Source organism: Scardinius erythrophthalmus (assembly GCF_964197995.2).
Source record: "Scardinius erythrophthalmus genome assembly, chromosome: 8".
Lineage (NCBI taxonomy): Eukaryota > Metazoa > Chordata > Actinopteri > Cypriniformes > Leuciscidae > Scardinius > Scardinius erythrophthalmus.
In genome coordinates, this window is record NC_138228.1 from 11,579,808 (window position 1) to 11,593,602 (window position 13,795).

Genomic DNA, 13,795 nt, shown 5'->3' on the forward strand with positions numbered 1-13,795 from the left:
AAAAGGGCTGTTGTATTCCATTAATAGAAAAACGCGAGGTGGAATATATTGGAAAAGGTGATAAATGAGAACAGTATCTCCAGCCTCTCTCTCTCTCTCTATAGGGCTGTGATTATCTCACCCATGCTCCTTTGGTTGCCAGGTACCTTGCGTACCTGTCATGTGCTGGTCTTTTCCCATCAATGGGAGCTGTCAGCACTTTGGAGGGCTAATCTGTTGGATGTGTCCGCCTGTCTTTGTGCTTCCTGTGGATGTGGGTGTCTCCTGTCAGTGTTCAAATGTGCCTCTCCCAGTCTGTGACAAGAGTGTGGCTCACTGTGCTCTAATGAGACCTCAGCACAAGAATACATATTAGGGGGTTGTGGTTAGTAGTATTAGTGGAATGGGACAATATTCCCAGATGCATCACACAGCTGGCCGGCAGTCTCCTAGACATGTTAGAATAATAAAAGAAACGCACCTGGAGAGTACTTTTCCGTTCTTCTCAGGCGGTTACATTTCGTGGTGACAGTTGTCTGTGATCCCATATGTGAGGTTTCAGAGCACTTAAAGCACTGCAAGGAGAGGAATACTGCAATCTGAACAGTTTGGAATTACGTGAGCGAAATATATTTAGACAAGCAGCTGTTAAATCTGTTCAAAGCTTTTATAATAGTGATTTAAACTATGATATATTTAAGTGGGGTTGTTTTATAAATTAAATATGGAGATATAAAATCTTATGAAGAATATACAGTAAACTACCGTTCAAAAGTTTTGGGTCAGTAAGATTGTTGTTTTTTTTTGTTGTTGAAAGAAATTAATACCTTTTAATATTTATTTAGAAAGGATGCATTAAATTAGTAAAGACTAAAACAATAAAGTATTTTACATTGTTACATACAAATTTTAATTGAAATAAATGCTTTTTTTTTACTTTCTATTCATCACAGAATCCTTGGAAAAAATAGTTTCCACAAAAATATTAATTAGCACAACATTCTACATTGATAATAAAAAGAAACTGAGCACCAAATCATGATATTTAAACGGTTTCTGAAGGATCACGTAACACTGAAGACTGGAGTAATGGCTGCCGAAAATTTTGCTTTGCCATCTCAGAAATAAATTACATTTTAATTTTTGATCAAATAAATGCAGACTTGGTGAGCATAAGAGACTTTTTTAAAAACATAAATAAATGTTAAACGTTTGAACAGTAGTGTATGTGTGTTTGTTTTTCAGTTAACCTTTTGCTCCAACACGGTGCAAGACTACAATCTGGCTTTAGTGCTGGATGTTCAAGGTGTTGGAGAGGAGGTTTTAGCTCTCCCAATCAAAGCTAGGTAATACACTTTCATCGGGGAAATAAAGTGGTCTTGCTGTTTTCCCTGCACAAAACTTATTTCTGATTGTTCCGGTAGATGTGTTGTGCCTGATGTGGTCCTCAAGAACCCAGATCTTCAGTTCCAGCACTGTTTCCTGGGTCATCCCTATGAGCAATCATTTGAGCTCATTAATGATAGTGACCTTCCTGCGTGCTATGGACTTCTGCCACAGGTGATTCCTCCCAATCAAGTAAAATTTATTGCGTTTCTATTGAAGCCCTTTCCAATTTTCTAGGTCAGACATTAGAGTATGTATTTTGATGTATTTTGATTTTCTAACATATGACACACGTTTCTGTTTGCAGCCATATGAGGAAGACCCTGCTCTTCTTTATTCCAGTCCTCACGCACGAGGGGTCATCCAACCGTATAGCACAGAACAGATTCCAGTAGTTCTTCAGGCCAAGACAGTGGGCAGCCTACAGGAAACAGCTCACATTGCTATACTAGGCCGTCAAGACCCACCATTGGTGAGTATATGTCTACGTATGACATTAAGGCAAGTGCATATTTTACAGTAGCACTCAAAAGTTTGGGGTCGGTAAGATTTTTTTAATGTTTTTGAAAGAAGAAAAAAAATTAAGAAATAAAAAATGTGCTCATGTTCAATTGAACCAAAGTCAATGGTTTGATTCCCAGGGAGTGCATGATAAATAGACTATGTTCTTCCTTCAGTTGGTTGCTCCAACAATTTTTAAGATATCGTTTAATTAAAACAGCAAGTGTATTGAATAAAAAAGAAAAATGACCCATGTGTCAATGATTAATGCAATATTTGCAAACAACCTGTATTAGAAACAGAGTTGGCTGTTATGATGTGCAGAAAGCGTTAAAAAATCATGATATCTCGGGAATGAACTCATTTAGCTTAATGCCAGCACATTTGTACATTACAATGACAAAACGCTAAAGAACACTATAGAACAAAAGGTGTATTTTTAGAATTTTTAGGCTCTTTAGAATCAGAATCCTTGCTGCATTTTCACATAAGAGACGGTTCCTCTCTTCAGCTATTACGTGAGATGCTGCGCTAAACAGCCTCCCTTTTTCTGTATTAACACTATCATCAATCATCAGCCGCTGTTTACATTAAAATGATTAAACTGGATCATTTCATGTGTACACTGCCTTTTCTCTTTGTCAGAGTTTATATCTTCGCTGTTAATAGATCTGTTATCAAAGCGGTTTCTGTCACAGTCTTCTATTTACGTTCTTTCGGTGGAACATCACAACATTTTTGCTAAAAATCTTTGATATGTGTAATCCTTTTCTCCATAGGAGCTCCTTCTGTCCTGTGTTGGCCAGGGACCTTCCGTATCTGTCAATGCTGCCAAGCTGAACTTTGGCTGCATTCCTGTGCTGACTGATGTCACAAGGACTTTGCAGCTGTCAAACGACTCCCCAATCCCAGCCAGATTCTTTGCTCAAATGGTGGGTTCTAATGCAACAGAAGGGATGAAAAGCTTTGGTACTGTTTCCCTTTGCCCTTGTAATGTCAGTGTCCTCACCTGATGCCTATTCTACTGTTTTCTTACTCTGGGTCCAATATCATGGTCTTGTCTCCATGCCATGTGAATGCTCTTTTAGATTAGATTAGATAAGAGTTAGCGTAATACCCTCATACTGTATGCCTTTTATAAATCCTAATTTCTCCTAATTTCCATTTTTCGTTTTGGTCGCTCTTTATATTAAATAAGCTCCTTGATTCTCAGCACTGATAAATAAGCATTAGGCTTTGTTTAATTAATCCATGGAAGGATTGCATGCAACCACACACACATACACCAAGAGACTTGGACACATATATAGACAAACTCATTCAGATATTAAGGGCATCCTAGATTATGTGTCGACACTCATTGGTAAACTGATCCTGTCTTCTCCTCCAAGGCTGAGGACTTTTAGAAGCCCAGAGTTTTTACTAAACATTTTCCAGCTTTAGTCGATCCTGAATTTCATTACAGGCGCTCGATAGCGTGGCTGAGTGCCAGGCAGATGCTGACAGCAGTGCGTCGTGAATTGAAAATACTCACAACGCAGTCTTTCGCTTTTATGCGTCCATCTGTTCATGTAGTTTCTGATAAACAAGTATTGTGAGTTTTCGGAAAGAAATGTCTCTCCTGAGACTGACTTTTGGTTTCATTGTAAAGCTCTACAGCACGATGAAGTTTAAAGCAATCAATGGTGTTAAACCTTCTAATGCAGGTCTGATCTGATTATTGAAATTTCAGCTGGCTTGTACTTTACTTGATTCCTCTCTCAAGGGGAAATCGCCCCAACCTCGATCTAGCTCCCTATCGACCGGCTCGTCTCTCTGTCTTCCCCTCCTTTATCTCTCTCCCGCTTGCTTTGCCACTTCTCTTTCATATGAAGACTTACGGAGTGATCTATGTCTCCCTGCTGACCTCCTTTAGTCCGGCGCAGTTCAAATGATAGGGCCCTCTCTCTAACCTCTACTTGCTCAAAGGCGTTTCCTCCTTGCTGAATACTGAATTTGTAATTTTCTTCCTCCAAGGGCAGCCTATTGCTGGTGATGACTGTGTTGAAGCATGAGCCATTGGCAAACTTCTTTTGTAAATTTGATCTAAATGATCATGGTTATGCAACAATATGATATGAATATCAATATGTTATGAATTTCTTTGGAATTACAACATATTTCAAAGGGACCCTTATATAAAGTTTACCAAAACCCTTTACTACCTCTGATGATCAGATTCAGTGTATTTCTCCAGAATTATTCATGTGGCTCTGCTATGGCTCACAGTTGAGTGAATATGAGATATGAGTGTGGCTCCCCCTGATTGGCCTCTAACACACCGTCTGCCTCACAAACACACTTTGCCACACACAAATATATAGCTCCCGCGTGACTCAGAGGTCATATCAGTTTAAGGAGTTGGTTATGAAAAAGTCAGCTACCAATTCACTCATGATGTGTTTGCATGATTTTCTGGAATACTTGATTCTGATTGGACAATTGTGACTAAGTAAAAAAAAATGTAATGTCTATCTAATGACTACTGAATTGCAGCCGTGTATTAAGTGGGATAATGTACATTCTGATGATCTTAATGTCTTAGATTGTGCACACTCAAATGGGAAATACTTATCCTTCAATTTCTTCTCTACAGTCTGCTCACTTAGTTTTTCCCTATGAAGACTGTGAAAGGAGAGCATAATGGAAATGATGATAAATGTGCCAAAAGCTATACTCAGCCATCAGGATGAGCCACACTCTTAAGATAAATAAAACACTATTAATCAGAATCCCTTAACACACCAACACCAGTTCTCTTTACTCAGTCAGAAAATCCCAATTAAAAGTTAATGTGCAGGACATCAATCATTTGGCCGCATTATGAAAATTGATTTGAATCCTCCGCCAACAGTTATGGAAAGCAGTGGTGCAAATTAAGCAGCTGGTGGGTTGCACTTTTGCATGCAAAGACAAGCTTGCACTTTTTTCACATTGGTTTATTTCTCGTTATGAGGAAATAAAAGGAAATAATGAAAGTAGGGAGAAAAAGTAGGACAGAGAGGAGGCGCTTAACATATGGGGTTTGAAAAAGCTGCTTATGCATATCCTACATCCCAATACCCTGTTGTATAAGCATATGGTCTGAGAAGGTACTACAGCACATTGGAATTAGAATTTACCTCATGACTGATGAAGTTTGTTCTATGTACTATACATATTGATGTACTACATACATCATATTGTTACTGTCATGTGGACTACATTTGAGTCTGCCATTCATAAATCCTCTCCCGTGGCCTCATAGGATTGATTGAATGCACACTCCTGAATCTTGGTGGAAGTAGTAGGTTATATGGGTACTTTTCACCTACTGTTTTTCGAATAGTTACTATGTATTCGAACATACTACTCTTTTGCCTGTTGTATATTTGCATAGAATTCGATTTCCGACGCAGTGGAAGTATTAGCCAGATATCAGACTCTTGGGTCAGTTATAGCACAAACAGTGTTCTTCTATCAGCCACTCATTATAAAACGGATACATAATTCCAATTCCTTTATACTATCGCCTGTCTTTTCTACTCCCTTCAGATAAAGAGAATCCTGCTGGCAGCACAAGGCATATAGACACGCAAGCTGTATGTTTACACGTTATCACTACATAGCTGCTCATTTGAAACCTTGTTCAATTACAAGACTGAGATAAGATGTTGCTTAATGGTTGGCTTTTGAGTGGCAGTTACTTGTGTTGGAGCCAACCGGGAGGGAATGATCATTAATATTTCTCATTACCCACTAGAAAACGTACCCACTGTGGGATCATTTCCCCTGGACATTACATAAGACAGAAGAATCAGTCCACTCACATAAGGGAGTTTACCATTGTTTTTTGCTTGTGATTTTTTTTTTTTCATGTGACTTGGACTAAACAGTATATTGTATGAAGTTGATGTATGAAGGATGCTTTAGGTTGTCACTTCTGTATATTAACCCATTTGATCCCAAAGTATTCCTAGCTAGGTGAGCATTTGTATTTTACTCATTGGATTGGCCAGTAAAATAAACACTTTAGAAAAGTTAGTGAAAGTAAGTGGTTATTCTTGGTCACAATTGTAACTGATAGAAGAGTATACTTAAAATTTGCTTAGTTGTTCAGTAAGACCAAAGTTGCAAAATTATTAACAGTACTGTCCAAAAATTTGGGGTAAGATTTATTTTTGGAAACTTGATAAACAAGGAAAAAAATTCATGGAAAGCGGCAGTGTATAATTTTACAATTTACAAAAAAAAAAAATGTTTCCAATAAATGCTGTTCTTCTGAACTGATCAAAAAAAAAAAATAAATTCATTGTTTCCACAAAAATATTAAGCAGCCCAACTTTTCAACATTAATAATAATTAGAAATGTTTCTTGATTTTGATAGGATCATGTGACACTGAAGACTGAAGTAACGGTGCTGAAATTCAACTTTGCCATCAAAGGAATAAATTACATTTTTAATATTCAAACAGAATTATATGAAAATATTACTAGCCCCAAACTTTTGGACGGTAGTGTATTTTATATATATAGCAAGATTTAAATGGGTGAGAGCGTTGTGATTAATATGTTGTTTAAACATTATATATATGGAATTATTAGAATGTTATTATCCTTTTTTTGCTATGGTATGTTTAAAACTACACAATGGAATTAGAGATTTTGTGCTATAATGTGTATGTGAATGTTGATAGGTGAGGAACAGGTCTCACTGGCGTGTGGATCACAGTGAAGGGGAAATTCCTCCAAAGGAGAGTCTGGAATTGAAGTTGATAGCCCATCTGAACGACACCATGCCCTTCCAGGATGAACTGTTTCTGGAAATCCCGGACAGCCAAAATTTTAACATTCCTGTGTCGGCCAAAGGAAAGGGCACCACCATAGTCACTGACCGTCCATTGGCTCCTAGCCTGGATTTGGGAACCCACTTCAGGTAAAACAACGCCAATGTCTGTCCTTGAATTCTGCCATTTACAATAGTCCGCTATTCACAAAACTTCATGTTCAGTTAAATTATTAAATCTTCTGGTCTTCTAGTTCCGGCCCATGTCGGTATGCCTTCAGAATCACTAATCGAGGACGTCGCACCCACCGACTATTATGGACCACAGAGGGGTTTCCACAGTTTCACAACAGAGACGTTCTGTCACCTAACAAGTCTAGGAACAAAAAAAGCAAGAGCCTTCAAACTTCAGATCAAGGAGGCCCTGTCTTCAGCTTATCACCTGCACGTTTATTACTTCCTCCTGGCCACTCAGCGGACATGCTGCTAGAGGGCTCCTCTGATGTCCCCAAGGTACCGATATCAGAACTTTTTCTTATGTGCATCAGTTATTAATAATAAATGATAACTAGACTACATTCCTTGCAACAATTTCAAATATGTTGGCCAACAGCGGTTCCGACACAACCTGCTATAGTTTGAATACTATGGTGATGAAGGTCCTGAAAGCCACACTTAATCCTCTTTTAGTGGAGACGCATGGAGCTGTGCATTGACTTCCTCTCTAGAGCATTACAGAGATGCATGCCTCCTTGAGTCCTTATTGATTTAATGGTAAATTAGAGATGAGAGAAGGTGAGAAGTGAATATAGGCCTGCCCTGCTGCGTCCCACGCTGGGCTGCTGCATTGCATAGCCATCAGTCGGTGTGCCGGCTCTCAAACATCGAGAACGTGCATGGCTTTTAGTTTTAGTGCAAGGCTGAGCTGGGTTTCTTAAAATTTTTACTTTCAAAGATGATTCACATCCATTCATAAATTGAGAATACGAAAATATATACAGTGCTATGCATTTTAGACAGTTTAGACACCCATGCTAAAGTTGACTAAAAAGAGGAATAAAAAATCATCTTTTGGAAATTGAACTTAATGCCTTAATTTAAAAAATTAGGAAAAATCCAACCTTTAAGGACACCAATTTTCTTTGTGAATGAATAATGTATCGTAAATAAATAAATGTTCTTCCTTGAAATACAGGGTGCATAAGTTTGGACACCCCTATGTTAAATTCCCATAGAGGCAGGCAGATTTTTATTTTTAAAGGCCAGTTACTTCATGGATCCAGGATACTATGCATCCTGATAAAGTTCCCTTGGCCTTTGGAATTAACATAGCCCCACATCATCACATAGCCTTCACCATTCCTAGAGATTGGCATGGAGTACTTTCCATAAGATCATCTCTCAATGCAAATCAAACTAGCTATTAGGCTAACTGAAATAAAACCATGCCAATCTCTAGGTATGGTGAAGGCTATGTGATGATGTGGGGCTATTTTAATTCCAAAGGCCAAGGGAACTTTATCAGGATGCATAGTATCCTGGATCCATGAAGTAAATGGCCTTTAAAAATAAAAATCTGCCTGCCTCTATGGGAATTTAACATATGGGTGTCCAAACTTATGCACCCTGTATTTCAAGGAAGAACATTTATTTATTTACGATACATTATTCATTCACAAAGAAAATTGGTGTCCTTAAAGGTTGGATTTTTCCTAATTTTTTAAATTAAGGCATTAAGTTCAATTTCCTAAAGATGATTTTTTATTCCTCTTTTTAGTCAACTTTAGCATGGGTGTCTAAACTTATGCATCGCACTGTATGTATGAATGTGTTTTTTAAATGTGTGTTTATGAATTGCAGGTGGTTACGGAAAAACTTGTATGCTATGCTGTTGTCGGGCGTCAGTATGTGAGAGAATGCATCATTACTGCAGACGTCACATGCCAATTCGTCTCCCCAGAAGTAGACATCTCCTCCAAACAAATCAGCTTCTATGTGGAAAAGGTTCGCAAAAATCTCTCTCTACTATCAAGGGCTATGATAGTCAGTGTTGGGTGTAATTCATCACCAAGTTATTAATTACTGTAATTGAATTACTTTTCCCTTGAAAAAGGAAAGGAAAGGTACTTCTGATGTGATTGTATTAAATAGTGACTATAGAACGATTCTATATGAAACAATAGTGGATTACCATCGAAATTTAACATCTAATGTTAAAAATATGTTTTTAATGTATCCTTTTCTCTTTAAATACTTCGGTCGGTTTAAGAATAATTTATGCAATTTTATATTATTTATTTGAAAGAATCAAAATAGCAGTTTTATGTCTATCCTTGTATTGTTCAAGTGGTTGTGGTTGATGTGAAATTTAGAAAGTAATTAGTAATATAAGTAATGCAATACTTTTTTAGAGAGAGTAATTAGTACAGTAAACGGATTACACTGTTGAAGATGTAATTAGTTACTAGTAATTCATTACTTTTTAGAGTGACTTATCCAACACTTACAGTTTAGAATTTTTTATTTGGTTGTTATTTCTGCTTTGTTTTCAATTTAGTTCTTTTTTTGTAATTTTTTGGGGGGTGCCAAAGTTAATGCATTAACTGGTGTCATAAATGCATACGTCTAGTGTTATTTGTTGCATTTTCATGTTTAATACAGGTGAGTTTTAAAGGTTTAAACTTTTATATTAAATGAGTTTGGCTCTCATTTCCTCATCCTTGCAAAACCGCAACCATATTAACCCATTTCATAATATTAAAGGGATATTTAATATTAAGAAATATTTTCATTTTTCACCCATAAATGAAAATACTGTCATCATTTATTCACCCTCATGTCATCCCAGACCTGTGTGACTTTCTTTTTTCAGGGGAACGTAAAAGAAGATATTCAGATTTTTTTTTTTCATACAGTGGAACCTAAACCGTTTCCAAAATTTGGTATCTTCTTTTGTGTTCTGGACTGACATTAGTGTGAGTAAATGATAAAAGAATGATCATTTTTGGGTGAACTATCCCTTTAATTACTCATATTGTCAATATTGTATTGTGTGTGTATGTTAAATGTCAGGTCCATTATCTGTGCTGAACATGTACCCTTTTATCAAATGTCCTCTCACTTTTTATGAAGCACAGAAAAAAATAGTCTGCAGTGTGTGGTTAGATTGAGGCAATTATCTGTTCTCTTGTAAAGGAATTAAGCCTAATTTATGAATGGTACAGAAGGGATATATATTGTCTGTTCATCCAATCAATCAATTTCGATCCATTTGTAAGTCACTTGACTGCATAAATACAAGATTGAGGCATGGACAAATGTTATGGTCTATTGAAATTGAAAATAGATTGCTGCCTTAAGTAATGACAGTAAAAACCATGCAGCTGTTATGTCCAACTCATTCAAATGAGCCGTCCAAATTTATTTCTCTTTCGCAAAATGATTGTAAGTGAGCTGAGATGGCAAATTCATTTGAACCCCAGCTCACAGCTCAGCACTGATGCCCTGGCATCTCTGGTCCTCTTCTGTTTTTTTAAAAAAAAGCTGTAGAATAAGCACAGTGAGCTCGGGAGGAACCATCATTATAATGAAAATTTCACTTTTATTATCTCTCTTTCAACACACACACATTTGCACACACAACACCACCCGCCTTGTCAGATTCCTGTTCTCTCACATTTTTGCTGCAGCTATACATATTTTCATAAACTTCTTCACACACATCTTCTGACAGCTGTTTTCAGGCACCTTGTAAGTCTGTATCTTAGAACTAAAAATGCAAATTTATTTCTGTGGCATTCTTTTTATCTGACGCTGTCCCATTTGTCTGTGTTTTGACAGCCCGTGCTGCTAGATTTACTGAATGCTCCCTTAGTAGAGCTTGGAGGAATAAAGCAATTAAAGAGAGCGAGTAGGGAATGGGGGCGAAAGAGAGAGAGAGAGAGAGAGAGAGAGAGAGAGAGAGAGAGAGAGAGAGATAGAGAGATGAGAGGAAAGTGGATGATGAGGGAAAACTCAGACTGCAATAAAAGAGTGAATTTTGCCTTTTAAGTATTGGCATGGAAAAATAACTGATATTTGTCCTTGCAAGTTATATTTTGTCTAATAGCATTAATAATAACAACTGGTCTCAATATCACATCCTCACCACATATTATTAAAGTTTCAGAAATATTCTGTCTCAGTCCCTGTGCAAGTTTGCACTTTGTATGGTCACAGTAGATTTTGTGTATTGCCATTTTAAATATAAAGTACCGTTTAAAAGTTTGTGGTTGGTAAGATATTTGGTAAGATATAAATGTTTTTGAAAAAATCTCTTATGCACACCAAGGCTACATTAATTTGATTATAAAATACAGTAATATTGTGAAATGTTACAATTCAAAATAACTTTTTTTTTTTTTCTCAATTTTAGTATTTCATAAATGTAATTTATTCCTTTAAATATTCAAAGCTGAATTTTCAGCAGCCATTACTCCAGTCTTCAGTGTCACATGATTCTTCAGAAATAATTCTAAAATGCTGATTTGGTTCTCAAGAAACATTTCTTATTATTATCAATGTTGAAAACAGTTGTGCAGCTTAATATAAAAAGAACAGCATTTATTTGAAGTAGAAATCCTTTGTAACATTACAAATATCTTAACTGTCATATTTGATAAATGTGTCCATGCTGAGTAAATGTATTAATTCTTTAAAAAAAAATTTACTGACCCCAAACTGAATGGTTGTATTTTGTGTTTTATTGCTTTTGTTTTATCTAACCCCTACTCCCTAATATATTTATGGAGTTTGTCTGACTCACAGGCTCCAGATGTGTCTCTGGTTCCGCTGTATCAGAGGCTGGTTCTAAAGAGTGTGTCCTCCTTGAACCTCTCTATGGAACTGACCCTGCGTGAGCCCTTTGGATTGTGTGATTATGACGGGGATGAACTGTTTACAACCTCAAAGGTAAACAGGTTAAGTATAGTTGCTGTTTGTTTACCAGTAATGGCAAGTGTAACTGCATTGTAGTGGGAAAATAAAAACCTTAAAATGGCATTTATTTTATTTTATCCTATTGTTGCACATTTATGCATGCAAGTGTGCAGGTTAGATTTTAATGCTTTCCATTACTTGACCCGTGCATCTGAAGTTTGGGTCTTTCAGGCGGAGTCTAATAGTTCTTCTCTTTCTGTAGAGTCTGGTGCTGGCAGTCGGAGCTCAGAAAGAGCTGTGGGTGCGTTTCAACCCCATGTATCGACAGGACCGTCTCACCCGTGTGGTTGAGGACGTGCTGGAGTTCTGCTACCATGGCCACCCTCAGCAGGAACAGGTGGTGCTGAGGGGTGAGGTTCATTTCCCTAATCTCAAGTTCTCCAGCACCACATTGGACTTTGGCTGCATTCTCAACAACACAAAATCCCGTCTCAAGCTCACCATGACCAACTGCAGCCCACTCTGTGTTTCCTACCGATGGGCCTTCCTGGTAGACCGACAGCAATGCCATATTGGGTAGGAACAACACAAACCTGAGTATCAAATAATAAATCTAAACTTAAAACCAAAATTGAAATATCTGGCATTTTTTACTCTCCCTCATGAACCACAAGAGAGGATATTTTGAAGAATGTTTGAAGTCCAGTTTATGTCCATAAAATGTGATTTGTAGTCCTTTGGCATTAACTAAAATGGTTAGGAGCACAGGGACACCTCTTCAAAGAATGAATTTGGCTGTGCTGTGCTTTGATTCCAAGCCGGTGCATTTTAATGTGGACTTAAGCTGATATTTAGCAATTCAGAGGCTGCATAAGCGAATTCTTGAGAGAAATGTTCAAGGAGTATTGATTTTCTGTTGACAAAAAAACAACAACATAAAATAAATAATTAAATTGGAGGGAATTAAACAAAAAGCCCCTAAAGATTAAGCAATCGATGCTTTATTTCAGCACTCAGATGTTAAAGACAGACAGATGTCCAGTCAAGCCTTCCAAGCCCTGAGAGGAAATGCAATAACTTTCTATAACTGAATAAACGGGTGATGATGTATGACAGACTGATGCAGCTGACAGCTCACACTTTACTGATGGGAGTGAATAGTGGAGAAGCATGTGATTAAATAATGGGTCATCAGCATTTACAGTCTCTGAGGTGTTCAAATGGAGCAACTTAGAATAGCTGTCAAACATTTGATCTGTGTTTTAAAACAGAGCATTCAGTGCCCTGTAGTGGAACCATTGCAGAAACTGAGTTAGTCTTTAGAGTCGAACCAGTGTTTAATTTCAATTAAAAATGAAAATATTTAAATAAAGTGTTAGTCGTTATAGTCATAGTTTTTGTCTTTTAATGAAGATATAATTTAAATTAAGTCATATTCTGTAATTATACTGTAGATGTAATTTTAATCCATTTTACTCTGACTAAAATACCATTAAATTTTAGTAATCGAAAATAATCTTTTATTTAAAAAAGTGCAAAACCAATTATTCAAACATTTTATATATTACACATTTATCAACATTTAACACAAACATGTTAAAAAAAAACATTTTTGATGTAAAACCTAATCTCCTAAAATAACACTGAGTTAAACAATTTAAAAACAATGTTGTGAATGTTTTTTAGTAATTCATCATCAGTGTGTTGTGAAGAGACTTACATTCTGACTAGCCAACCTGATCTCATGAACTATTTTACAAGGTGATGATTTCCTATGAATTTTTACAATGTGATTTGTATGGAAATATATGATTTTTTAGAAAAGTAATCTGCCAATTCTCCAAAATGTAAAACGGTTTGGATGACTTGTGCATTAGCCATTATTTTGTACAGATACGGTTGTAATATTATATATTTATGTTGTATATACAGTATTTATCTGATTAATCTCAAATATATAGGATGCGTTAGGTCGAATTAATTCAATTTTCCAGTTATACTTCACTGTTTAGATTCAGCTGTACAATCGGGACAGTTCTTGACATTGTTGTGTCATTGTATGATTAAATTATTTGAAATAAGCCAATAATAAAAAACATAGTAGTGAACTGTTAATATCTTGCGGTTAATTTTTTTCTCATTGTATTTTTGTTATATTTGACAGCATGTTTTAATTAACATTTAATAATAATAATAATAATAATAAT

The 13,795-nt window shown here is 36.4% G+C and overlaps 1 protein-coding gene across 1 annotated transcript in view; it reads left to right on the forward strand.

Annotated features, from left to right (window-relative positions):
• The window catches only part of hydin (HYDIN axonemal central pair apparatus protein), a gene marked incomplete at its 3' end in the record, with an annotated part of 69,706 nt that overhangs the window by 22,791 nt on the left and 33,120 nt on the right, over positions 1-13,795 (forward strand). Inside the window, exons 14-22 of the mRNA XM_081372750.1 lie at positions 1,225-1,325; positions 1,404-1,539; positions 1,673-1,837; positions 2,646-2,798; positions 6,583-6,821; positions 6,926-7,184; positions 8,532-8,675; positions 11,478-11,621; positions 11,851-12,164. Coding sequence (XP_081228876.1) covers positions 1,225-1,325; positions 1,404-1,539; positions 1,673-1,837; positions 2,646-2,798; positions 6,583-6,821; positions 6,926-7,184; positions 8,532-8,675; positions 11,478-11,621; positions 11,851-12,164 — 1,655 coding nt within the window. The remainder of the gene's footprint in view (positions 1-1,224; positions 1,326-1,403; positions 1,540-1,672; positions 1,838-2,645; positions 2,799-6,582; positions 6,822-6,925; positions 7,185-8,531; positions 8,676-11,477; positions 11,622-11,850; positions 12,165-13,795) is intronic.